The sequence below is a fragment of the Drosophila gunungcola genome, unplaced genomic scaffold, assembly GCF_025200985.1.
Source record: "Drosophila gunungcola strain Sukarami unplaced genomic scaffold, Dgunungcola_SK_2 000001F, whole genome shotgun sequence".
Taxonomy (NCBI): Eukaryota; Metazoa; Arthropoda; class Insecta; order Diptera; family Drosophilidae; genus Drosophila; species Drosophila gunungcola.
Window position 1 is genome coordinate 11,613,045 of NW_026453197.1, and position 26,405 is coordinate 11,639,449.

The window sequence follows — 26,405 nt, forward strand, 5'->3', positions numbered from 1 at the left end:
GCGACTGTGGCTATGGTCGTTAGTCTATGGCGCCCATTTGATAATAAATCCTGTCCAACACACACATACACACACCTCGAGTCACACTCCGAGGAGAGCAGAGCTGGCTTTGTTTATGCACTGCCCAACAAAATGGGGATAATTCATACCCCCGCCTAGCTTCTTTCCCCCCTCTTGCTATCTGTGTCCTCTTCGCGGCAGAATACCCTTGTCAAAGGTATTCTAATTTAGTTGGACATATTAAAAAGAAATGGTGGCTTTTATTGAAAGAACACCTAGATTAGCACACCAAAAAGTTACTTCTTTGAAATTGTTTCACGTTAAATAGCGAATCACACTCATCGCATTTTTCAAAAAGAAACTAATTGTGTAAAAAATAAAGTCATAACTCAATTTATTTGTGTTTTATATTTGAACCGTGAACAAAACATTAAATAAATTGTTTCACTAATAGCAAATCTTAATCTTATGTATACGTAATCGTAAAATTGATCACATAATAGTAAATTTGTAGTTCACAGCTATGAATAATAGACAAAGATATTTTATACTTTTGTGGGTTATAAAAGATATTATCCTCTGGACATTAAATAGACATCATCATGGGTATTTAATACTTCGGTCAACGAAAGTGGCTTTCATAGATTCCTTTTATTTTTATGTTCACCTCTCCAGTTGGCGGCTTAGCGGCGGCATCGCTGCTTGTAGTTTCCATAGGGGAGTTAAGTAGACTTTTGTGTTATAAATTAGGCGTGTCAATGTGTGCAGTGACTGCCTTTTGCTTTCCTTTCCTTGCCGGCTAGCCCACTCTATGCCACAGCTCTTTTCTATCCCAGCGTCATCATCTTGTGCTCTCGTCGGCTCTGTATTGCAGCCACCACCTCCCTCGGCTGGTAGTTAGTCTAAATATGCATATGAATATGAAATTAGTCGCATGTGTTCGTTCGTTTGTTGGTTTCTGCCTTGGTCTTCATCCTGCCTTCGTCCTGTGCCTGTCCTGCCGCTGCGCCCCTTGAATTGAATTGAATTTTCTATGCCAAGAGCCGAGCCTTGTGTCTTGTGCCTTGTGTTCCATTGCCTGTGTCGGGGTGCTCTGGGTTCTCTGGGTTTTCTAGGTGCTCTCGGTAAAAAGGAATTCCATGCGTAATTTAATGTTTGTGCATGTTGTTAAATGATTCACGATGAGCATGCTGCAGCAGCCATGAATGAAGTGAACCTGATTGCCATTAAGGATCATCAAAACGAAACCAAAACAAAAACTATTCTCTTGCCCTGCCCGACTTTTAACAAAGCAACACACGTCTTTTGACTGGTAAAGCAAAAATTTACGATTACAAAGCGATCTACGTGCTGGAAAAAAAATGGAAAAAAAGCAACAAAAAAATCAAACAATAAACATAAGTTACTCTTTCGTTTATCAAACAATTTTCCATTAAAACTTGTTACATTTACACTCTTACAAAACTTATAGGAACAATACGTAGACGGTTTTTTTTTGTTGAAACCCCCAAAAGCGATTTAAATGTTAATAGAGCAGCGAACCCACTGGAAAACGACAAACAAAACAAATAAGAATTTATAACGTCGCGAATTGTGCTAAACTTTGGCACGGAAGAATGGAAGTGCCAAATGGGGTGTTTGGGACCACTCTCCTGAAACATATTTGCATAAAATTCATAACATATGCCCCAGCACAGGCGTCATCTTTTTTATCTACTATATGCTTTTATTCTTAAAGTGTTCAGTTTAAAAATGTTTAATCCTGATTTTATCAGGACTTCATTTCTTAATAATCGTTTTATCCGTAACAAAATACGTCTGTATTTGCACAACAAGTTAAATCTTTAGATTAGTTTCTCTCACTATCCATTTGAATGCTCTATGAAAATTATTTATAAATGCCGACAATGAAATTGCAATCCCCAGGCTAAAGCAAAAGTCAAAATGCAAATATACAAAATGCCGAAACGCACAAACAAAAATACAAACGCACACAGGGAGAGCTGAAAAGGACAAATTATAGTAGCTTTAGATTAAATGGACGCACATTAAAACAGCCACACAGGACGGGAAAGGTTTGGGTGGTTTTTTTGGGAGGGCGTTCAGTGGATGAGTTCAGTGGTTTTGTCCTGGACAGTCAGCCATACAAATACATATAAATTAAGCAATAGCCAGAAACCAAAAAGGCGGCCCAGCAGAGCCAACATCTGAAAGTTTGTCAAGCTTTTGCTGCGGGGACTCACTCGACTTCCATTTATTTTCGGTGACGTACATAAACTATTTGCAAGCACTGTGGTGGGGGTAGGAAAAGTTCTGCCGAAATAAAATAATTAAATGTTTGTCTCTCCGGTTCTCCTTCAGTTGAGATGTTAGCAAAATTTATAAGACAAATAAATTGTAGCAGCAAAAACACATAAAAGTGATGCCCAAAGCCAGCAGATTTGTGACTCTACTCTACTCCGCTCGCGTTCAGTCAGTCATTCTGTCTGTCCCTTTTTCTGACTGAGTTGTGAGTGGTTCAAAAAAAAAAAGGGTCAACTTGGTGCGTCTGTTGCTTATGACCAAAAAATTAATTTAACTGACACGTTTTTCATTCATAAATAAAAAGTACATTGTGTCAGAAAAAAATTCCCTAAGCGTATCCATTAATATATGGATAAAGGGTGTAAATAGAAAAGAAAAGAAAATATGTTCATAGAAGAACAAACAATTAAATACGTTTTTGGCTTTTGTTTATATTTCAAGTATGATTAATAGCTGCTCAAATTTAAAATAAAAACAAAAGTACTGTTTTTAACCAGTGCTTGTAGCTTTTATTTTCTTGGCTAATGATGAATAAAAGAATAAACAACAGAAAAAGTTGTTCCCTATGCTTACTTAAAAGTGAAAAGGAAAATTCCTCCAACCTGTGCAGTTCAAGTTGCAAATTTTCCATAAGAATACGCCCAAAAGGACATCGTTGTCCTCGGCCTGTCTCGGGTTAAGTGAATCTAAGCGCTGCACTCCAAGCCAAGCCAAGCAGATGCCGCAGTTCCTTGGCTCTCAGCTTCCAGTTCTTGTGGCAAGTTCTCCAAATGACGGCGGCAACTGAGGACTGAGGACCGAGATCTGAGGACACACATGATTGTGACGCGCTTCGGCCATAATCCTTGCAGGCATATGTGGGCGGTTCGGAGGTTTGGGTTTCCGTTTGCATAAAGAGAAGGCAAGTGACATTCACTGCTGCCTGATACAAGCACTTATGCGTGGGCCTTGGGGTGTACCTACTCAGAAGTTGTCAAGCTTAGAACAACTCAATTGGTAATATAGCAATGCTATTTTTAATATACTGCTAGTAATAATGATTTTGATTTCTTAATATGTTCCTTTTGTAGTTTGACTTTGTAAATTTCTAAGATAAATAGTTTTAATAAAAATTTCTAACAATTTATAGACTACGTATGAGTAATACACTTTCAAACTTCTTAAAAAAGTTGATTGAGGTTATAAGGAATATGATAACACAGATATTGATTTATAATTTATAATTTCACCATGTAGATTGTCTAAATTGCTCTGAAAAGTAGGCAACTAATTTGTTCTCTTTTTTCTGCTCTGTTTTTCAGGTACTGCAACTTTACTTTTCCTACTCACACACACACACATACACACATACACCTTTAGCGACGTACTCAAGCAATAAAAGACTATATAAGATACGATCAAAATCCCCAACAAACAAATCAATTTGAGCATTTACGAGAAAAGTCTGCGTGTAGAAAAACAAAACAAACCAAAATCCAAAGCAAAAGGCAAAACAGAAAAGCAACAACGATAGTGCTTGTCAAACTGCAGAGTACCAAAATGTTGCAAGCGCAAAAACAAAAGCAAGCCAAGAGAAGCAACAACAAGAACAGAAACAGCACTAACAATTGCAATTGCGATTGCAACAGAAACCACAACAACAAAGCGACGTTACAACGTCGCAAAATTACAACGATAACATAAGCGAGCAATCGAGCGAGATAGTTATAGAGCGAGAGGAGAAGAAAGGAGGAGTTTAGTTTAACACAATTCTCCTTCCAATCCGACGCCCTTCCCCCCTTCCCCATCCCTTTTTTTGGCTGTGTGTGTGTGACTGTCTGCCTGTCTGTGTGTGCCCTCTCAGCTGAGGATAATTTAATTATTTTATTTGTACTAAGCGCGCGTTATGGCACAACAGCAGCAGCAGCAACAACAACAGCAACATCACAGCAACAACAACAACACCATTCTCCTTCAGCACCAGCAGCCACAACAACAACAAGAACAACTACAGCAATACAATAACAATTTGTATAGCCAAAATTATAAGTAAGTTTTAGAGTCACTGCACTCTACTCTGTCTGTGTTTGTCTTCGTCTCTGTCCTCTCTCTTCGTCGCTGTCCATACATATACATCTATATATTTGTTGTGTTCTCAAGCATGTCTGCACCACTACCACTACTACTAGACTTAAAAACCAGACAAAATCAAATGCAAACATTTGCACAGTTTTAAGAGCCCTTCCGCTTCCCCCCGTTTTAAAAACAAACAACGCTTTCATAGCCATCAAACTTTGCTTGCGTGTGTGCATGTCTAACCGATGACACCTATCGTATGCTTGTCAAACTATTGACAACACCCATGTCCACAAGAATGGGTGAATGTTGACAAAAGAACAAAAATTGGGAAAGGTGAGGCGAAAACAATCTTTCTTAATGGTAAAAAAGGTGCCGAAAAGATGCCTAAAAGATTTAAAAATGTTTGACATAATCTGTCATTAGAAAAATGTATAATTGTTTTGTATTTTAATTTTTATTAAAGCGAAGATAATAATCATATCAATAACCTATATTGACCACATTTATAACCCGTTCAATTTTTCTACAAGAATTTCAACATAAATCTTTAAAAGGACGACTAACAAAATTTCTTTCAGCTTTTTGTCCATTTATTCTGTGAATGGCTTAAGTGTTTGTGGAGTCTAAGGCACGCAATGCATGACAAAATGTTTATCCTCGACGAATCCTTTAAAAAACCGAAGCTGTCTGTACGCCTCATGTTTGTTGTTGTTGTTGTTGTTGTTGTTGTTGTATTTCCTGTGATGTTTGCTTGCTGTCCAATTTATGTTGTTACTGAAACCGAAAAAAATAATGAAACAAACAAAAAATATAAACCAGCAATAAAGGCAAATAAGTGCATGTTAAAACATTCTATTAATCAGTTCTTAATCTTTTTGCAGTATGGAGGAGTACGAGCGGCGAAAAAGACGTGAGCGTGAGAAAATCGAGCGACAACAGGGCATACAGATCGACGATCGGGAAACTAGTCTATTCGGCGAGCCGCGGCGGCTGACAGAAGGAGATGCGAGCATCACGGCCGCCCTGGGCGAGTTCGGCGTGGCGCGGGAGTACTTTAATCAGATGGCGGTGGGAATTAGTCGAATTGCGCCCTGCAGTCCGCGCCTGCAGGCGCCACTGCCGCCGCAGCAGGGCAAGTCCCTTGGGCATTCACCCTCCTCCGCCTCAGCCGGATCCACGTCCGCATCCTCCGCCACATCAGGGCTGCCCGGCCAGCAGCAACAACACTACCAGCAACAGCAGCGACCGCCCACGTATCTGAAGCAGGCGGACAACAAGCCGCCGTACAATGGACGTGGCGGCTATCCGGGCCAGCCCATGAAGAACGACATTCCGTCAAGTAGTGGCATGGCCCCGCCCCGCGGCCCGCCCAGATCCAGTAGTTCCAGCAGCAGCAACAACAACAACAACAACAACAACAACATCAACTCGTCCAGCGCCACAAACAACGTCAGCAGTAGCGGCGGAATCCCAGCCAGCACGCCGTTGGGGCCACCTCTGTCCACCCAGATGCCCAATGGGCGCGAGAAGTCCTTTCTTGGACCGCCGCCTCCAACGCTGCACAACGGCACCGGCGGACGCTTTGTGCCGCCAGCGGTCAGCAAGCGACCAGGAGCCGGTCAGCAACCGCCGCCTCCCGAGGTAACATTTAAATCAGTTTTTTGAACTGGTTGTAAACGATGCAGCGGTTGCAAGAACAACGTTTTGAACTAAATAGTTGAAAATTCTAAAGAGATTTTAAACTTTAGCTAAAATTGCATAAGATATAACATCGACTTCCTGATTTATATATGTATATCCCAGAACAAATCTATTAGCCGCTGCATCGTTTACAAACTTTACATGCTTTACAATTATATAGATCTTGCTACTTACTTACTTAACTTTTTATTATAACTTTGCAGAAGGACGTCAACAAAATAATTAGCGATATAGCAAGTAGTTTTTGGGTGACACCGCTCACATCGATAGCAGCCACGCCGCATGCGCCAACGCGCGAAAACTATAATTTGGGGGCGCCCAATAAGCAAAAGTATGCCATCGATATGATCGGCTCGCCGCCATCCGCTGAACCCTCGCCCCTCTTCCCGCCCATTGCGCCAATGTCCTCGCCAATTGCCCCGCTGTTGACAACACCGCCGCAGGCTAGCCAACTGCCATTGGGCGGAGCAACAGGTGTGACGACGTCAGCAGGAGAGGCTTTGGCGCCGCTGCATCAACTGCCACCCACTCCGCCCAAGGCAGCATCCGTTGTAACATCGCCGGCATTGGCCAAGCCACTTAAAACGGAAAAGAATCACTCGCTGGAAAAGCAGGACTCGTGGTATGTGATCCGTCTTAGGTTCTAATATCTTTATACTTTAAATTTTCAAACTAACTAACGACTTGTTTTTCTATATTTTTTCAGCCTTGAAAACGATCTCGAACTTTCGGAATCAGATGAGGACCCCAAGAAGGAGGGGTAAGCGGAGATATGATTTGATAATTGAAAACCAATAACTAATTAATTAAAAAATCCTTTAGTCGATCGGCGGGCAACAGTAGCAACAGCTCCGAGTCGGATTCCAGTGAGTCGGGCAGCGAGTCAAGCAGCAAGAACGATCTGCAGCACCATCCCAATCACCAGCAGCCGCATCAACAACTGCAGCAGCAGCAACAGCAGCAGCAGGCATCCATCCAGCAGCAGCAGCAGCAGCAGCAAGTGCTGCAGCAACAGCATCGGGCCCAACCACTGACGTCCAACGGGGCCCAGAATAAGAAGTTTAGGCATGAGATCATTGCCCGTGGCAGCAATACGATAACCGGACTGCTCAGCTCCAGTGGATTCGCCAGTGGAGGCAGCGGAGGATCCGGTGCGAACTCCAATGCCTCCGTCGCTGCAGGAAGTGGATCGGGTGGCACGGTGAGCAGCGGAGGCAGTTCCTCAAACAAGACGCCATCGCCAACGGAGAGCAACAAGTGGACTTTAAGCAGGTTTTTCCACAAACCAGCTAATCAGACGAACTCCGAAAGCGTCTCGCCCGGAAATGTGAGCATGAAGGTACCGGGCATTCTGCCAGGTGGTGCCCAAATCATACCCGAGTCCATTGATGTGACCACGGCGATTGTGAAGAACGAGAAGATCCACGACGATCACATGGCCATGGAGGAAGGCGAGGAGGAGGATGACGACGAGGAGCAGCATCACCAGCAGCATCATCAGCAGCAGCAGCAGCAGCAAATGCGCTATGGAACTGGGCTGAGTGTCACACCGGTGGCGGTGAAAAAGGAGGCCATCGACGCCGTATCGGATTTGGCACTGGGCGCGGCGATACCAAAAAACCAAATCAAACGCGAGTCGGCGGAGGCACATAACGCCGCCCGACTCTCGGATTCCGGAACCAGTGCCAGTGGCAGCTCGTCGAGCAGCAGCAGCAGCAGTTCGGACAGTGGTGCGACCGGCGGTGAGGTGGTGCCCATGCCGGGTCCCGGCGAAACGCTTCTGCTGCCCGGCGTTCCAGCCGCCATCACGACGGTAATGCGAGTGCCGCCGACGCAGTCACAGAAGGCACCACCGAGCAATAGTGTTACGCTGACGCCCATCCTGCCACTGCCCACATCGCCGAAGCAGCGGCAAAAGAAGCCGCGCAAGAAGAAAGTGGTAACCAGTGCCCCCATTCTGGACTCGAGCGACGACGACGAGCCGCTGCCTAAGCATCCTGGTCTGGAGCATTCGGCAGTTTCCGTACAGGCCCAGCCCGCGGCGGATACGGTGAAAAAGGGACGTGGACGACCGCGGAAACAGCAGCAGAGCGGCGGCAGTGGCAACCTGAGCAGTGCATCTGCCGGCAGCAGTTCCCAGACCAAGGGTCCCACGCTCACCGCTGCCAAGAAGCCGCTCGCCAAGACACCGCTGGCCATGAGCAGGGCGAGGAAACGCGACCATTCCAGCCAGAGCAGCTCCAACGGCAACACGCCCACCAAGAAGCTGGCCACGCCCCTGCTGGTCGCCCCCGCCCTCAAGCCAAAGGATGTGCATGCCGGCAGCAGCAGCTCCGACGAGGACAGCTCCTCGAGCGGTGGCTCCAGCTCCAAGTCGAGCAGCTCCTCGAGCAGCAGCGACGACACGGAAACGCAGAACACCAATTGCCGAATAGTGAAGCTGAATAAGACGGGCACCGTGCCGCCAAAGGCGCTGCTGGGCAGCGGCAGCAGTTCGCCGAGCAGCAGTGGCAGCGAGCAGGAGGATCTGGCCAGGACACAGGTCGGCGGAAGTGGGCAGTCGCTCGCGCAGCATATGCCGCTCTTCAAACAGCTACCAGTTAGTCAGCATAGCCAGCACAGCCAGCACCTGAGCAGTTCCGAGTGCTCCTCGTCCAGCGGAGGCTGCGGAGGCGGCGGCGGCGGTGGCAGCAGCAGTAGCGGCGAGGAGGATGAGGCGCGGCGCGAGAAGGAGCGCGAACGGAAGCCCAAGAACGACAAGAACAAGATCAACACGCTGGCAAGGATCTTCAATCCGAAGGAGGGCGGCGCCAAGAAGCAGGGACAGGTTGTGATCATGGACCTGCAGGAGGAGCAGCAGCAGGGTAAGCTGGATGCGGTGGCCCAGCCACCAGCACAGGCTCCAGCTGCAGTCGCCGCTGTGCTGGCGAAAGCCCGCATGACCACGCCCACGCAGCAGCAACAGTTGGGCGCCGGTCTGGCCTCGCCGGCGCGAACAACCACACCACACCTTACCTCCTTGATCTGCAAGATCGATCTAAGCAAACTGTCGCGAGAGCGCATCATGCGCCTCAAGAAACTAACGCCCGCCCAGCAGAATGGCCATCTAACGCCTAAGGAACAGGGCCAGACGACACCAGCAGCAGCAGCAGCAGCAGCGGTTCATGTCATGCCCAATGGCTATGCCGCCGGCGACACGAATTCGGCGACCAAGGTCAAGCACGAGCATCCGGTGAAACCGGAGCCCGAGCTGGACGCCGGCTATGAGGCCAAGTTCAAGCCGAGCGTCAAGCAGGAGTTCCAGCTGAAGCAGGAGCGCGATCGGGACAGGGAGCGGGAGCGGGAACGGGAACGGGATCGCGAGCGTGAACAACCACCCGGACGGCGGCGGAAACGCAGCTCCAGTTCCAGTTCGAGTCCCTACAAGGAGAAGAAGCGGAAAAAGGAGAAGGCCGACCAGCTGCAGATTGGCAAGGAGCTGCTGCCGGTGCCCGTGCTTCTGCCCTCCAACAATCACGAGCGAATGCCCAACCATGATCGATTGTCCTACGACAAGCTGCAGCTGCTCCATGAGGACGCGGCTGCCGCCGCTGCAGCTGCCGCTGCCGTTGTTGTGGGCGGCGATGTGTCCGCTGCTAATGGCAGTCCAAGCAAAAAGCTATTGGCCATGTCACCGCTACCACCTCCGCCGACAGTGGCCACCGGCGCCCTGATAGCGCCAGCCACCTGCAACGAGGCCGTGCAGACGACACCGCCCACGGTGACGTCAACGGTGGCCACTGCCACGGCAGCAGCTAGAGCTCCGCCTCCGGCGCCGGTCACGCGAATCATCTACCGCTCCTACTTTGATCGCGAGGAGGAGCATCCCAGCGACGATCACAGGTGATTATCCAATCCTTTTACTTTACTATTTAGACCAAAGTACAAACAAAATTGCGTTTTTCTTTTACCATGCAGAAAAAACAATCAGTTCCTGCAGGAGGCTATCAATCGAAAGCATGCCGCCGACTCGGAGCGCGACTCCTTCAACCAGGTCACTTTGTATTTGGAGGCCGTTGTCTACTTTCTGCTGACGGCCGACGCCATGGAGCGATGCAGCTCCGAGGCGGCCACCTACACCATGTACAAGGATACGCTTTCGCTTATTAAGTGAGTAAAGTGTGCCAACATTTGTGCGCCCACCATTGCGGAAGTGGTCGGAACAGCATTAATTAGCATTAACATGTTATTGTTATTAACTTGCAGATTTATATCCACCAAGTTTCGTCCCTACCAACAGTCAACGAACGGGCAGCACGAAACGCACAACAAAGTGGCCATTCTCAGGTAGGTCTTACACTTTTGCAAGGGCTAAGACATACAGTTGCGGTTAAAATAATAGTAGTGGTAGCTAAACAAAATGAGGTTAAAAAAAACTTATATACTGTTTTAGTTTTTAAAGAAAATGAAAACAGTTCATTAATCACTCAAATTCACATTGCCTGTAAACGATTTTATAACAATTTAAGAAAATAACCATAAATCCTCGATCACCCACACTTTGTATTAAAATAAAATTTTTTATATATTTAATTTACTTGTAAAATTTAAATGTACCTATTCTAAATGTGGAATTTTATATTTATTCATTTTTATTTTATGGTATTAACTTATCGAAAAAATTAAAAAAAAAAATGTTTGATAAACCAAAAAAAAAGAGTATTAATTTGACCACAGCTGTATGTAAAATGCGTATTTAAAAGCAAGTTACAAGGTTATAGTCCTGTAGATAATTCAGATTAACCAATATTCATGTTAATTTTATTTTACTTTAAATTTGTTCAACAGTTTGCGCTGTCAATCGTTGATATCGCTAAAGTTATTTAAACTGCGGAGGGTGAACTGTCGCGCCATTTGTGCCAACCTCACGGATTTCTTTCGTGTTGGCCGGGACATTGTGAACGGCAATACGCCGTCCTCCATATCACCATCGAATTCGGTAGGCTCGCAGGTAAGTTAATCCCAAGCAGCCAACAATTCAAGGATCATTTTTAATTAAAACATTTTTAATGGCAACATAACAGGGCTCCGGTTCGAATACGCCGCCAGGCAAAATAGTGCCTCAAGATGTACACAATCAGCTGAGCAAGCAAAATGAGTATCTAAATTATGTGAGTAGTGCTCACGAGTTGTGGGATCAAGCCGATCGATTGGTACGCTCAGGCAATCATATAGGTGAGTTAATTGCAACCGCATTTTGATAATCAACTCAATTGTGATCGATGAACATATATCCAATCGCTGCAGATTTCTTCCGCGAACTGGATCACGAGAACGGCCCGCTAACGCTGCATAGCACCATGCACGAGGTGTTCCGGTATGTGCAGGCGGGTCTCAAGACGCTCAGGGATGCCGTGTCGCATCCGACGCATCAGTCGCAGTAGCGACAGCGGCAGCATCATCAACCGCAAACGCAACGGACTCGCAGACGCAGACGGATACGGATACGGATGCGGAAACGGAAACGGATACGGAGATGCAGACGGAAACACCACCAAACGTGTCTAAATGAAAGTCAGGCCAAATTAGCAACTATTATCTACTACAAGCTACTAATTTAGTTAGTCAACAAAGGAGTAACGAAAGAAAAGAAATCGAAACCAACAACCTTCCAACAAAACGAAGATAACCACAACAAAACAAAAACAAAAACAAAATACAACAACACAAGAAATGATTTGTTATTAATTTATAATTTTTATATGTATGTATTTTGTGTATGCACACTATTTACTTATTTCCTTATGCTCAATTTTCAATTGTTTTAAGCATGTTAAGCTTTATATTTATGCCTAGTTTTAATTGATATTACCACAAACGAAAAAAACAAAAACAAAGAAACACACATTACAAGTTATATTAGCTATACGTCTAGTCTGTAAGCTCGAAAAACAAATATCCAGCCCAACCCTTTCCAGTCTCACCCCCCAAAAAAAAACACAAACATTTTAGTTGAATTTTGTTTTCGTATGCGTACAGAGGAGGAACGGCTTTTTAAATTGTTTAAGTTTTAGTTAATTTTGCTTTGCAGCCTTGGTAAGGAAAAATGTTAGCAAATATAAACATATATATTATCGCCAATATAAAGAAAAGTTATAGTTATAAATTTTTTGTAATATTTCAATATGAATTATGTTTAATGCAACTATTTTATTAATTTTAAATTAATTTCTTAAAAAGCAATCACAACACGTTTTTAGAACAAAATACATGAATGAAAACAATATATACATATATATATATATATTAATATATTAGTTAATATATATTTCAAATATATATATGGAAATGTATCCTTTGTTTGGTTTTTATTTGTTTTGCCCCACCAACAACCTCAACCTGTCCACAAAATATTCAATTTAATTCATAATGGGTGCCTCAAAACTCTCACACAGACGCAAACAACTAATAGTGCATTAGTAGACTTAAACGAGTTAAAAATCAATCGAAATAGACTTGCCCTTGAAATAGATGTATAAGCTGTACATATAGCCGCCGATATACAAGAAATATATTTTTAAACGCCAAAAACGGAATAATGTCAACTACTTTAAGCCGATTTCGGTCGGCAGGATTTGGGATATGGTGGGACGGTAGACATATGATCATAATGGACAGATAAAGGGGTCGTTGAGTTACGCACTCTTAATTTTCTTGTTGACTCATTTTTGGCATATAGAAAAATCGAAAACTACGAAAATCAAAGCAAAAATGTAACGAAAAACAAAACGGAAAGCAAACAAAAATTAAAATGATTATTAAAATATTAATAATAATGGTTATGGGGAAACAAAAGCATTCGCATTCAACAATGGAAATGGAAAAACCACATTTAAAATATAGACAAATTTTAAGTTACCACTGAAGAATGCCAATGGAGAAATATGCGCAATTTTATTGTGCAATGCAACTAAGTGTAATTATTATAAATTAATACACATACATATGTATTGTTAATAATTAAAACGCTGTAAATAATACAATTATGTAGACAGGAACACACGGACACATACACATGCATATAATTAAATTAAACAAAATTACATGCGTATTTATACACACTTATATATGGGTATATATAAAGATATATAAATATATATATTTTTATATATATACACGATGAATTAAACTAAACCGACGTAGAAATTATAGTTAAATTTTTTCAAAACGACAAGATTAACTTGCAGCAATAAGCAACCGACAACAACAAGAACAGTAACAACAAAACAACAAACGAAACGCGCCTAGTAATAGTTAATAATTATATTTTGTTAAGCGTTATTGTAGTGAAACAAAGCAAACAGACAGATCGAACAGCAAAACCAACAGAATTAAGTTTTAAGCTGAACATTTGAAGGGCAACGCGAGAAGAAAACCAAAATAAATGCAAAATAGCAAGTTGTTCATAAACAAAACTAGAAGTAAATATATATTTTGTACAAATATAATTAAATTCAGCCGCAGCTAAAACCAAGTACACTTATTAAAGTTTAAGCAACAACAAACAGAAACAACCAATTTAATATGCAATTACCGTAACAGTAGTTGATAAATCAAACAAATAAAACATCAAAAATTGTAACTTTTACATTTCGTTCTATAGTTTTATTATCCAGTTTCAGGGTTGGTGAGTTGTAAGAGCCGAGTCCTTAATTGTGCAGGATTTTATTGAGTGCTTTTAGATATATGAAAATACTTTTTTTAAAATTATTCTAAAACTAATTTTCCCCAATTAATAGTCCATCATTTCTTGATAAACGCAAAACTTTGTTGATAAACTTTTCTTTTTGGCCCCAAACAAATAAATTATAATTTAAAATATTCAGTAAAAATCCTTTATAAACGGTTAATACAAAGTACTTTGACAAGTAGTGTTGGTAAGCCACCAAATGATCTTTCTGTGCTGCCAACTCAGCCTAATGTGTTCGGTTCGCTTTGCAACACCGAAAAGCTTGCAGCGTGGATTCTTGGAACTATTTTTTCCACGTTTTCTGTTCGGATGCTGTGAAAAAGTAACTTAATTGGCCAATTCATTGGATCAAAAGTTACCACAAACAATGTCCAATTGGGAGCAAATTTTGCATATAGGCAAATCGTTAAAGTATAGTCGCAGTAAAAGCAGGCGTGCCCAACGCCAACGTTCTAAGGTGCTGGCACAAATATCAGTCTTAAAAGGAAAGGAACCAGAAACTAAGGACTTTGCTACCAATCGTCAAAGAAAACGCCGCTTTAAGGGTCAGCATTCTGAGTGCACCAGTGAGGAGGAGGTCGCCGTCAAAATGGAGTTTGAAGTCTCCAAAGATTATCCATTCAATTGTGAAAATATCATTCCTCACGGACCAAGCTCTTCAGGCCCAATGGGTTTCTCGGGAAACAAATTTCAGCACCTCAATGCGCTGCAAAACTCATATCATCCACAGCCCTGGAAACATCCAGTTCTATCATCGACTATGCACCAACCAAACCAAGTCGGGAGTTTCAAGACCGAACACATGGCTAGTTACCAAAATATATCGGAAAACGGGCAAGCCAGAAATGTTTTGACACATTGGAATACTGGAAGTCCCCAGCAGTGGAAAGTTCCAGACAGATCAGCAGCAGCTTTCCACCAAGATGTGAATCGTGTAAATCAACTTACAAATTCCAGTAATCGAAGCTTTTATCCACATCAACAGTGGAACCCAAACAGGAATTTCCAAAACCGACCGTTTAAAAGAAACCCACCAGGAAATCACCAGTTTCTAACCAGACATCATCCGCCAGTTCAAAATGGGAATATGAAGAGTCAGTACCTCGGACCTTTCAAGAAATCCAGGAGTGCCCCTTATATCAATCCTCATCTGCTACCGTTCAGGCATATAAACAATCAATCGTAAGGTAGGGTGAAAAAAATGTATACCTAACTAACAATATTTACGAGAATTCGAAAAAAATTTCAGACTTTATAAGAATATCAGCGCCCTAACTTAATTTTTTTAGAATAATTTGCAAGAAATAATGTAATTTTGTCAGTAATTGCTTAATTTCTCAATTGGCGCATAGTATTTAAAAGAGGGTTAAGTTTAAGGCGCATTGCATCCACCGGTAGTTTGGAAAGCATTGGGCTTCAGAGGCGAAGCATAAATGAATGCGTACGATTGGGTGGGTGGGTTTTTGTTATTGTGCGCAAACAGCAACAAAACAAACGACATAAAAAATGAGAGCGAGGGATTGTTGCATACTTGCGGGCACCGCGGAGGGGTTGGGGGCTTAGCTGGGCCATCCCGCTCGCAGAGTTCAATGGTCTTTTGACACAAATGATGTCAAGTTGAGCTCCCGCTCCCAAGCTCTCTCTCTTTATATATCTCTCAATAGCTGCCAGGCCCCTCTTACCACCTCCATGGACTTTCAGTCAGCTGCCCCGTGGTTGTTGTTGTTTAAGTGTTTGTTTGGGTGCCTTTTTGGCTCTCAGCCGGCTTACGGTTCTTAGCTCTTTCACTGTTTCGCTCTCTCCTAAATGGAGAACCTACCGCAATTCGTTTCGTGTTCACGGCTGCATTTCCTTGTTTATGTTTTGGCGAAGGCGAAATGTAGGGTACATCGGTTAAGAGCCGAGCCGAGAGAGAGCGAGTACCGTTATGTTACCAGAGCTGTTGCAGCCTGCGCAACTTGCGGCTGCAGCTTTTTATTATTTGCAGTTCCTTTGACTTTGTCTTCTTCCTCTTCTCCCATTAATTTTCGTGGTGTACAATGGGGCAACTTGTGTAGTGAAACCAAAAAATTATTTAAAATAATAACACTAACATAGTCCTTTGGAATACTTTAAACATAGAATCCTGGCTGCTTTCAGAATTCGAGAATTCATTTTTTAATGTAGAAAATGTGTTATTTTATTTTACATACATAGATACGTAGTTTGCATTGCAAACTGGCCCCAAAAACTGGTCCCAAAAGTTGAGATTTGATTGAAAAATAATGAAATGTGGGAAGTTTGTCAATATTCGCCAAAATTATTATTATCCCAATGTCCCAATCCCAATCAGTAATTCCAACTTCGATTTTAGTTCCCTATCCTCAAATCTGTTTTCTGCCCCACTGTTCAGCCAGTACACAACTACGCAGTTATGCTGTGCATTGGCCCCTCGCCCCACTAAAAACTCTACCGCTCCCCCAACCCCCTATTTCAAAACCGTACTCAACTGTACGCCAATGGGAGGACGAGCTGCTGCTGCAGCCGACGACCGCGACGCGGCAGCGCTGCTGCGTCGCGGGTCCTGGCTGCAGTTATCCTGGCGGCAATCGAACACTTTAATCATTTAGTTTTGCACTCTCCAGCAAGTTGTGTTTTTTGATTCTCGTCGTATTGTCGTCGTTTCTGAATTGTTGTATATCGGTACCAAAAATACACACTTATTGCATACTCACGCCACGGCGCCCACAAATGTACATTCGTTTGTACATGCACGTAGTGTTTAAAATACATCGGAATCAGTTTAAAAACCCTTAGTGTGTGCGTGCTAAACTTAGTTTTGAAACACTCATTTGCAACGAAGGAAATTTTCCAGTTTTTTTCGTCAGAGTCCTGAAAATTGGTGTGGTATACTTTGCGGCGCTCTCAAATAAAAGTAAGCGAAGAGATAGATATAGTTACAGCACTTTATTTGGCTTGCACCGTGAAAAGTTGGAAGTGCCCACACCCAAAGTCGATTTTTCGCCTTGCATATGTGCATGTATGTGTGCCAATAGTAAAACGGGACTCAATGGGGGGCTCGCAGTCGGCGAAATCTCAATTTCTCTACACTCTGATATATATTTGCCGCCTACACATACACACAGCTGCGTTTCGTGCAGCGCCGGCATCACAGTTTTTGTTTCGCTGCCTGCAGCCGCCATTTAACCTAAAAAACGCCACACAGGAGCGGACTCTCAAAGGGTGTTGGATCCCCACCGAAAACATTTTTGTATACGATGGGTATAACTTTTATTTGCCTAAAGACACGTTATCCAATATTACCTTTTTTCAATGTTCAACTAATTTAAAGATTTAACTGGAGTTTTTAAAGTGTTTATTAAATAAGGGCAAATCGCTTTCCCCTAAATTTTGTTGATAAAAATATATATTATAAATTTTTGATTATTATTTATTTCTTCAAAATATATTGGTTCTATCATTGCAAAATTTTTTTTGACTACAAATTATAATTTTTCTTCGGATTGCCTCTCTTGTATTTCAGTGAATATTTTGGTCATTTAAAATGTAATTTTGTATTTCTGAGCCCCTGATCACGAAGGCTCCCCTTTGAACCGCCCCCTGCTTGGTAACCGCGGTCAACGTCGACGCAAGCTGCAGTTAAGCTCGCTCTCTGAGCTTGGATTTTCTCTCACTCTGTCAAACTCTTTCCATTGCATACCTAGTGGCGCGCTCAGCTGACTGCTGCGCTTCCGTTGCAGCTTGCGCTCTCACTCTCTTTCTCTGTCTATATCTCCTGTTTATTTTTGCCGCACCCAAATGCAAGCGGCCTCAGAAGTCGTCCTTAGATGTTCCGCTACTTTCTTTAAACATTCCTTTCCTCGGCACTTTATTCTCTCTCCTTTTATACCCTGCCAAGGTGTGTCACTTTTTTGTTTTGTTCCTGCCCTTTGAATACGTTCTCCTTGCCATTCCCATCACAGTGAGTGTACCTTACATTGGTATGTAAGTGCAATCATATCCATCAATTAGCCGGAAACAATTTTCAACTATTTATGAATGAAAATTAATGGTTGCCCACCATTGTTTGTGGGCGTGCATTTTAAAGAGTGCAAGAAGACTATTTTCGGATGGGCTCGCTACAAAACCGTGTGTGTTGGATAAGACTTGCGGGATTCTTACAAACTTTATAATTGACCAATCAAAAATTTGACTTGGATTTGACCACCTGGCTGTACGAAACTATATATTATAAAAAGTGTCTTACAGTTTGGAACAAAACTTTATTATACATCAAACGATATGTCAGACTTTTATAGAATATACATATACACTGTGTCAACAGATTCATAATTTTGTTTGATCAGGAAATTTGTTTACTTTGTTTGCTACCATTTTTTTTTTAGAAATAAAATAACGTTAAAAAAGTTGTTTGACAAATGCTAATAAAGTCTTTTAAACAACTGTTTTGCAAACGCTTCACATAACAGACTTAGAACATGAGCGCTTTATAACAACAGCTGTTTTTGGGTCAAAACTGCTCTCGGTTTTCACTAGAAACTAGATTCAGATCTTAAAAATTCACATAACGAAATTACAAAAATACTGTGCACGTTAATGTATATTTTTGCGCAAAATCCAATTATAAATTACCTCCGCCGTCAACCATCTCAGGCATCCACCCTACGGATAGGCAAACACACTATAGGCAAACATAAAGTCGTGTAATTTCTGATCCATTCCCATCGGGTTTTCTCTTTCCTCGAGCGGGCAAAGAGCAGGCGACAAGTTCTGGCCAAGAAGCCGCCGCTCTCTCGGTTTTCCTCTATAGTACTATACTATTCGCCCTCGTCAGTGGGGCATAAAAATAATTTCCACGTCGCTCGGCAAAACAGTTTATTTCTGTTCTGTTGAGTTGCAGGAACGCGTTCTTTTCTACTTTCCGTTCGGTTTTATTTCCTTATTATTATTGTTATTGTTATTACGAATTAGTTTCACGTTTCGGTTTGGCTTGGTTTTTCCTTTTTTTTAAACGGCACACAATCAACACAATTTGATAATTAATATTCCAGAAATTATTTGCTTCGGTTATTTGTATGAGTATAATTTTTACGTTTGTCTCGCCTTTTGTTTTGTGGAGCGCCTTCCCGTTCGGTTTCCGTTTGCTTCGGTTATTAATAAAAATATAAAACCAAATATCCCCTGAAAATTGTTTCGTAATCGCATTGAAACACAAAAATCGGCAAACAGTCTAATTCGAATTGCCTGGATAGAATTCAAAGGTAATCCAGAAAATTTCTCATTACTTCCCTTTCTTTATGTAATTTCGAAACATGTTTCAATATTTTGGCATTTTTATGAATCACTTGCTTCTCTCTCTCTGCTAACAACCTACTTAACCTCAAACACAAGACGTCAGCATCTCACATCAGCTGCGATCTGGCTGTTGTTGCTTTAAAAATATTTTCGAAAATATAATCTTGCCGGTTACGCAGCGGCGCAATTCTCCGCTCTTTTGCCTTCTCACACACATCCCACCATTTGATTGTTTATTTTTAAAATATAATTTTTTCGCACGATTTGCGGCGTTGAATGCAACAAACTGCCCAGATAAATTCAAAATCTTGTTCTTGATTTTTGGGCCACCATGGATAGATAAATAAGTGTCAAACATTTTAGTACGCAATCTCAGAAAGAGAGAAAACAAACAAATATTTTAAATTGTGACTATATATGTTATAACCAAAAGAATCTCATTTTTGATGGGGTATGACTGCTTGATACTGATTTTTAATATATCATTTAAACTAAATACTTAGTTGCTATCTACTTGGTGCATACATACTTATACTGTACATTGAACATACTTACTATTGTGGGCCACGATCATAAATGCCAATTTGAATGTGGGCTAAAAATACTTTTCTGTTTTTGGCAAATTTGTTGTTTGGGTAACAAGAAGCAGATACGCTTAACGAAACCATACGTCAGATGTTATTTTAAGCTATAAACAATAACACGTTTGCATTCATGCAAACCAAATACCTTGTGAGAAGCTTACTACTTATTAAACTGAATAACCCTAAAAGAGCACAAATTTCTACTAGGTCGTCAATTCAATTACTTTTCTAAAGGGGAGGCTATTTTAATTGCATCGATTTTTCAGTCAATACTTGGGTATTTTGGCCTTATTTGCATTCAGTCGTACTGTTAGTTTGCCAGCCAACCAGCAAATTTGCCAGCCACAGAAGCAAAGAGCCCTCGACATTTGTATGGGTTTAGTCAAAATGTTTACTCTTGTCATTTCCCCCATTTCCGAGAGCTGTAGGGAAATAGGTTATAGCAGACCCGCATTTCATTTAAATTAAATTAAAATAATTGATTTTTATTGTAACTTTGTTTTATTTGTTCATTTGTTGTCTTTCAGTAATCTTTCTGGCATACCATATATCTTTTTCGTAGTGGATATCGTTGACGACGCGCTTCTAACTGGGCTATAGTAAGAGCTTAGATCAGAAATTGGCATTTTGTTACCCACTCGGCGTGAGCATCTGTAAAGGGTAAGCTTTGATTCTAAATTAACCAATTTTAAAATTAAACAAATCTTCTTTATCCCTTTGCAGACATCACAGCAGTATTATATCTACAGCCAATTATTTGATTTACTCTTCATCTCTATATTTGTCTATTGAACAAGTTTTTTTCGAAAAAGAAAGCCGTAAATTTCATAGCTTTTCTAGTCAATTATTGCGGTCACAGTAATAGCCTCAGCCTACCGAGTTTTGAGTCTCTTTATTCTGCATTTTTGATTGTAAGGGTTTTTCTACTTTGCGATCAAATATTTGCAACTTGTTTTGTTAGGTTCAAAAGCAATTTGTTGTAAATATATCCAAAATATTTAAATTTTAAAATTGTCGCTACCATTTATGTTACTATTAAAATAATTCAATCTTTTGAGGGACGCAAAAGCTTTTGGTAGAGCCGAGAAATATACTTATTTTTTAACAAGGAAATCCCTTCAGCAGCAGTTTCCGCACCATGGTCGAAGGTCAGACAGCCGTGCAACAGCAGCAGCCACCATCCGGAGCGGGCGGTGCTGGCGGCGTTGGAAGCACTACCGGATCTGGCGGAGGGCCGACTCCTGCCAGCAATGTGACCAATAGCCAGGCTCAAACCAATGGTGGTACAGCAGCGGCCAATACTGCGGCAGCGAGCACTGGATCCACAACAAATGCGGCCGGTGGCCAAGCCACTGCTAACAATGCGACGAACAACAACAACAACAATAGTAACAACAACAACAATAACGCCACGGCAAACAACAACAACAATAATAATGAACCAGATCCCAAGACCAATTTAATTGTGAACTATTTGCCGCAGACAATGTCGCAGGACGAGATTCGTTCGTTGTTCGTCAGCTTTGGCGAGGTGGAAAGCTGCAAGTTGATTCGCGACAAAGTAACAGGTGAGAATTGAATAAGACTCTCGGTAATCAAAAATTTTTTTAACTCACACCTCAACTTAAATTCTTAATTGAAAATCCAACAGTATTTCTTTTTTCTGCGATTTTTTCATAACTATTTAAGATAAAGATCAAACTTATGGTTAGTTAACTAAAATTTTCATAATTTTACAACCGTGATATAAACCATATCTTTTAATTTCAAGACAAGAGCTATAAAATAAATAATTTATTATTTACGAATACAATTTCTCTTACCTTGCAGGTCAAAGTCTAGGCTACGGTTTCGTCAACTACGTTAAGCAGGAGGATGCGGAAAAGGCAATCAATGCGTTGAATGGCCTGCGGCTGCAGAACAAAACCATCAAGGTCTCCATTGCACGCCCCAGCTCCGAGAGCATCAAGGGTGCCAATCTCTATGTATCGGGTCTTCCAAAAAATATGACGCAGTCGGATTTGGAATCATTGTTCAGTCCATACGGCAAGATCATAACCTCGCGTATTCTTTGTGATAATATCACTGGTGAGTTGTGATAACAGACATAGAAGAGAATATATGGTAGATTTTGATAGTTAAAATAAGAATCAAACGAACAGTCAGACAAAGCTGATTTTGAAAAGATGTTCCATGGTGTAGTCTTCCTTAACTAAGCATGTCCAATTAGAATAATAAACAAACATATTTGTTATGTAATTTAGCACAATTTTGTATCTATTTTTGCTGACACTCCACAATATATTCTCCATTTGAATTAATGATTTCTAATTAATGCCAATTTTATTTACAATTTTATTTTTACATGTAATACCAAATAAGATGAACATGCGCCGGGTATGTTTTTATTTTTCTTATGTTTAACTATTTTCCATTGCTGTTCATCGCTCATACTATGACATTTATTATTTAATTTTAATTTAAAAAGGAATAAACAAGTGCAAAAACTCAGATATTTACAACACACAGTCTATTTCACTAATAAATTCATACCTTTGGTTAAGAAAGTTTAATGAATCTACTTGTGATGATATTTTCTTTCAAGAAGTTGTTAACTTTTGCTGAAAAAACTCTCACATTCCTTATTAAATATTCATTATCAATCAATTATGCATGGCACAAAAAACTGCATTCGCCTCGCTTCTGAAATATTTTCATACGCTGCACATTGGCCTGAATACTGACCTTTTTGCCGGTTTCAGGTCTCTCCAAGGGCGTTGGTTTTATACGCTTCGATCAGCGATTTGAGGCCGATCGGGCCATTAAGGAGCTAAACGGCACAACTCCGAAGAATTCCACCGAACCAATAACCGTTAAGTTCGCCAACAATCCTAGCAGCAATAAGAACAGCATGCAGCCGCTGGCAGCCTACATAGCGCCCCAGAATACGCGGGGCGGACGAGCATTTCCGGCCAATGCTGCTGCCGGAGCGGCAGCCGCCGCCGCAGCAGCTGCCATTCACCCCAACGCGGGCCGTTACAGGTCAGGAACTACTGTGGGAGGCCGTTTACTTTATCAAAACACTCATTTTACCTTAAAGAAAAGAATTTATATTTAAATTATTAAACGAACTTATTTTCCTTTACACCGCAGCTCTGTAATTTCGCGCTACTCGCCGTTGACTAGCGACCTGATCACCAATGGCATGATCCAAGGCAACACCATTGCAAGCTCTGGCTGGTGCATTTTCGTCTACAACCTGGCGCCAGAGACCGAGGAGAATGTGCTGTGGCAACTGTTTGGACCGTTTGGAGCAGTGCAGTCAGTCAAGGTGAGCTTTGTTTCGATATTGGGTTGCCATCAATTCCGATTCCAAACTGATTATAGCATGGCTTTCTGATTTCATAGTTTGAGTCAAGGAAGATTTAATTATTAGGTTACCGTCCCCATATCCCCTTCAACTGAAACAGATAAAAATATATTAAAATCAGCTTTCAACCTTATAAATTATAAATTATTATTTATTTTTATGTCGAAAGTTAGAAGTAAGACACTTATTTTTTAAGTTACTAAATATTTCCAATCCAAGTATTTCATCTTTTTAAAAGTTTTCTTACAACACCATCCATATTCTTTATAATGTTTTTGTTTTTTTGTAATGTTTTATATATATATGATTAGAGCAGGGGATATAAGTAGGTCAAACTAATGATTCACAAATATAAAAACGGTTTGTTAATTTTTGAACTTTCCACAGGTAATTCGTGATCTACAGAGTAATAAGTGCAAGGGCTTTGGATTTGTCACCATGACAAACTATGAAGAAGCGGTCCTGGCCATTCAGTCCCTAAACGGTTACACACTTGGCAACCGAGTGCTTCAGGTCAGCTTCAAGACCAACAAGAACAAGCAAACGTAATTATTAACCAAGTTGGCTGCTGTTGTCAATGCCAATGCGGCGGCGGCGGCTTTCGCGGCCAATGGTCTAGTCCTCCACAATCATCACCACCACAGCAACATCAGTAGCATCAACAATAACAATAACATCAACAGCAATGGCTGCAATACAGCAGCCTATCAACTTGGCAAATACTTTAACCACAGCAACAACAGGCAGCACAACATGAACAGTAACAACACTAGCAACACGAGCAAACAGAAGCAAGCGAACTCGAGCAACAAGCAACAATCAATGGCGCCACCAAAGAGATTAGCAAGCAGCACTGCGGCCACAGCAGGAGAAGTGGCGGTGGGCACAACAGCCACCAACAACAGTAGCAGCAGTCTCTCACAGTCCAGTGGCGATGCCAGCGGAGCCACTGTCACCGCCGCATCCTCCTCGCCGTCCTCGAGCAACATCCTGAAGACATCCACTAAATTCATTTACAACAAGCCCCAGAATCACTACGAGCTGCTGCAGCAGCAGCTGCAACTGCAGCAGGAGTTCGCCCAGTTCTTGACAAATGTGGCCAACACTGCCGCAGCCCCAACCAGCAACAGTTCGACCGGCTCGGGGAACCAGCGCAATGGAGGAGGAACCATCGGCATGGGTCTGGGAATGACGGCCAATCATTCATCCGGCGGTGGTTCGGGAAACAAAAACAGTAACAGCAGCAACGGCTATATGCCCACCTGGTCTAATTGGTTCTTTTAAAGTTTTTTTTTGGTTTGTCATCAGCCCATTTCATGAATTCTTTGTAGATTTTGGCAACTATGTATATCTCAGTTTTGGTTATTTGCACTTAGTTTGAAGAACGTGAAGCCCTTCGAACAGTTCGTTTTCTGAGTTTTTCTTTTGTTTTGCAGTCGAATATAAGTTACTATCGCTTTTAAAAAATATGTTTTTTTTTTTGTTGATTGAGTTTTGAAATACAGAATTTTTTCATTTTTGCATATATGTTTATGGATTAAATTTAATTCGTAGAACGTAACTTTTTCGTTGATGGTTTTTTTATAACGTCTAGTCGACTCTCGCAAAGAGAATAGCTTCCAGAAAGATAAGGGGAAACAGAAAAGGTAAAGCTGTAGTTAAGTTTTTGTTTGATATGTAGAAGAAAGAGAGCATATTCAACGGATATTTTTAAACAGAATAATACATACAATTGCAGGCATAGGAGCCCAAATCCACCAAAGAATTAAAAACAAACTTGAAAAATATTTAAGCTATAAATAAATGTATAAAATGAGATACGAAAACAGAACTGAATGCGTAAACAGATAGAGGCGTTTGGCTTATAGTCAAACCACTTTGCAAATAGACAATGCAAAATGAGAAGGAAAGCTAGATGCAAAAAACCAAACTAAACAAACAAACAAATAAGACATACACGTGTTTATGTTTTATAAATTTAATGTATAACTTTTGCTAAAAATAAATGATGTATGCATAATATTACAATTAAACCTTTTATTCTATATTAACATTTGTTCAATTGCCCAGTAATCCTTCACCTAGCCACTATCATATGTTAATCATTACCTATCTTTCAGTATAAAGCATTAATATAGGCTCTCAAAACGTTGTAGTGTCATTAGCGTGAAATCGAGTAAGCAGGTTAGCGATAAAAAAGAACTAAGAGAAAGGCACCCATGAGAATTTCTTCAAATACAACGAATAAATATTTAAGAAAATTTCGAAAAAAGCAAGTGGAAATATAATAACTGTCGAATCAGAAAAAGTCAATCAACGATTGTTAAGCTTTTACAAAAGCCAGCTAAATAATATAAGCACGCCACTCCAATCGAAGTTAATGTAACTAAAGACAAAGATCAGAACAAAGTCCCTCCCTAGACAAACAAGCGACAAAAAAAAAGAAAAGCAAAGCGAGATGTACGTAACATAGTTGACAAAACGCGTTTCAGCCTAACGAATTTGTTTAAGCCCAACACAACATCAAAAACATAAACTAAAAAAAGAAACGAACAAACTAAACAAATTGCCAAACTAAATGTAGCAAATTTTAGATAACAAAAAAAATGGACACGAAAATGGAACGCTTAAATTGACAAGCTAGAATGATGGAAGTTTTTCGAGAGCCTGGCAAAGACAAAATAAGAAAGGATAACTATATCATGGTGCTTCACAGAATTCCTTTTTAAAGAATTAAATTGGTAAAGGGTCCTAATGGATACAAATAATTTTTTTTTAATTTTATTGAGAAAAAACTACATTTTTGGATTTATTTACACTAAATGGCTTTACGTTTTTTATTTTCAAATTACAGAGACTCTGAAATGGAAAAATCGAAATGTTACACCACATTAACTATGCTATATCTCTCTATAAAATCTATAACTATTTATGAAAACTATTACATATGATTAACAATATATTGATGTTGTGTATTGCAAATTTTAAATGTATACATACAGATATACCAAGGAAATTATTATGAATACTTATTCATGGCATGCATTAACAAAACGAAAAACCATTTTCATGTATACGTCAAGTAAATTTATTGCATACTATTTAAAACTAATTACCATGAAGAAATTATATATACAAATATATATACTACACATATATCGTTATGGCAAAGGTTGCGATTATTAGGTACATATGTATGTGTGTAGTGCATAAAAAATCGGAACGCCAAGCCTCCAATATTTGTAGAGCTCAAAAGCTTTTTCACCCCTACTCCTCTTAAAATTACTAGAAAATCCAAGGAAAGACGAACCCTAACTTTACCCACACTCATGCGCAAAAGCTTGACTGAAAATAAAAAAAGAAA

General features: G+C 40.9%; 2 protein-coding genes across 9 annotated transcripts in view; both read left to right on the top strand.

The window, feature by feature from the left end:
• LOC128263297 (AF4/FMR2 family member lilli) overlaps nucleotides 1–12,028 on the top strand; it is a 69,831-nt gene extending 57,803 nt beyond the window's left edge. For 5 of the 8 annotated variants that reach the window (XM_052998268.1, XM_052998269.1, XM_052998271.1 and 2 more), the window contains 10 exons: nucleotides 3,606–4,332; nucleotides 5,244–6,003; nucleotides 6,267–6,685; nucleotides 6,770–6,823; nucleotides 6,886–9,945; nucleotides 10,021–10,212; nucleotides 10,309–10,389; nucleotides 10,891–11,053; nucleotides 11,127–11,277; nucleotides 11,350–12,028. In XM_052998268.1, the coding sequence (XP_052854228.1) occupies nucleotides 4,190–4,332; nucleotides 5,244–6,003; nucleotides 6,267–6,685; nucleotides 6,770–6,823; nucleotides 6,886–9,945; nucleotides 10,021–10,212; nucleotides 10,309–10,389; nucleotides 10,891–11,053; nucleotides 11,127–11,277; nucleotides 11,350–11,486 (5,160 nt within the window). In that variant the 5' untranslated portion in view covers nucleotides 3,606–4,189 and the 3' untranslated portion in view covers nucleotides 11,487–12,028. The remainder of the gene's footprint in view (nucleotides 1–3,605; nucleotides 4,333–5,243; nucleotides 6,004–6,266; nucleotides 6,686–6,769; nucleotides 6,824–6,885; nucleotides 9,946–10,020; nucleotides 10,213–10,308; nucleotides 10,390–10,890; nucleotides 11,054–11,126; nucleotides 11,278–11,349) is intronic. The other 3 variants (XM_052998275.1, XM_052998274.1, XM_052998273.1) reach the window with 2 other exon arrangements.
• Nucleotides 12,029–16,417: 4,389 nt separating this feature from the next.
• LOC128261233 (ELAV-like protein 2) lies at nucleotides 16,418–25,063 on the top strand. Its single transcript, XM_052994819.1, is given in 8 exon segments — nucleotides 16,418–16,706; nucleotides 20,199–20,331; nucleotides 20,395–20,489; nucleotides 20,794–21,239; nucleotides 21,502–21,759; nucleotides 22,434–22,713; nucleotides 22,825–23,002; nucleotides 23,429–25,063. Coding segments are annotated over 5 exon segments (2,043 nt in total). The 5' UTR covers nucleotides 16,418–16,706; nucleotides 20,199–20,331; nucleotides 20,395–20,489; nucleotides 20,794–20,809; the 3' UTR covers nucleotides 24,326–25,063.
• The last annotated feature ends 1,342 nt before the right edge of the window (nucleotides 25,064–26,405 follow it).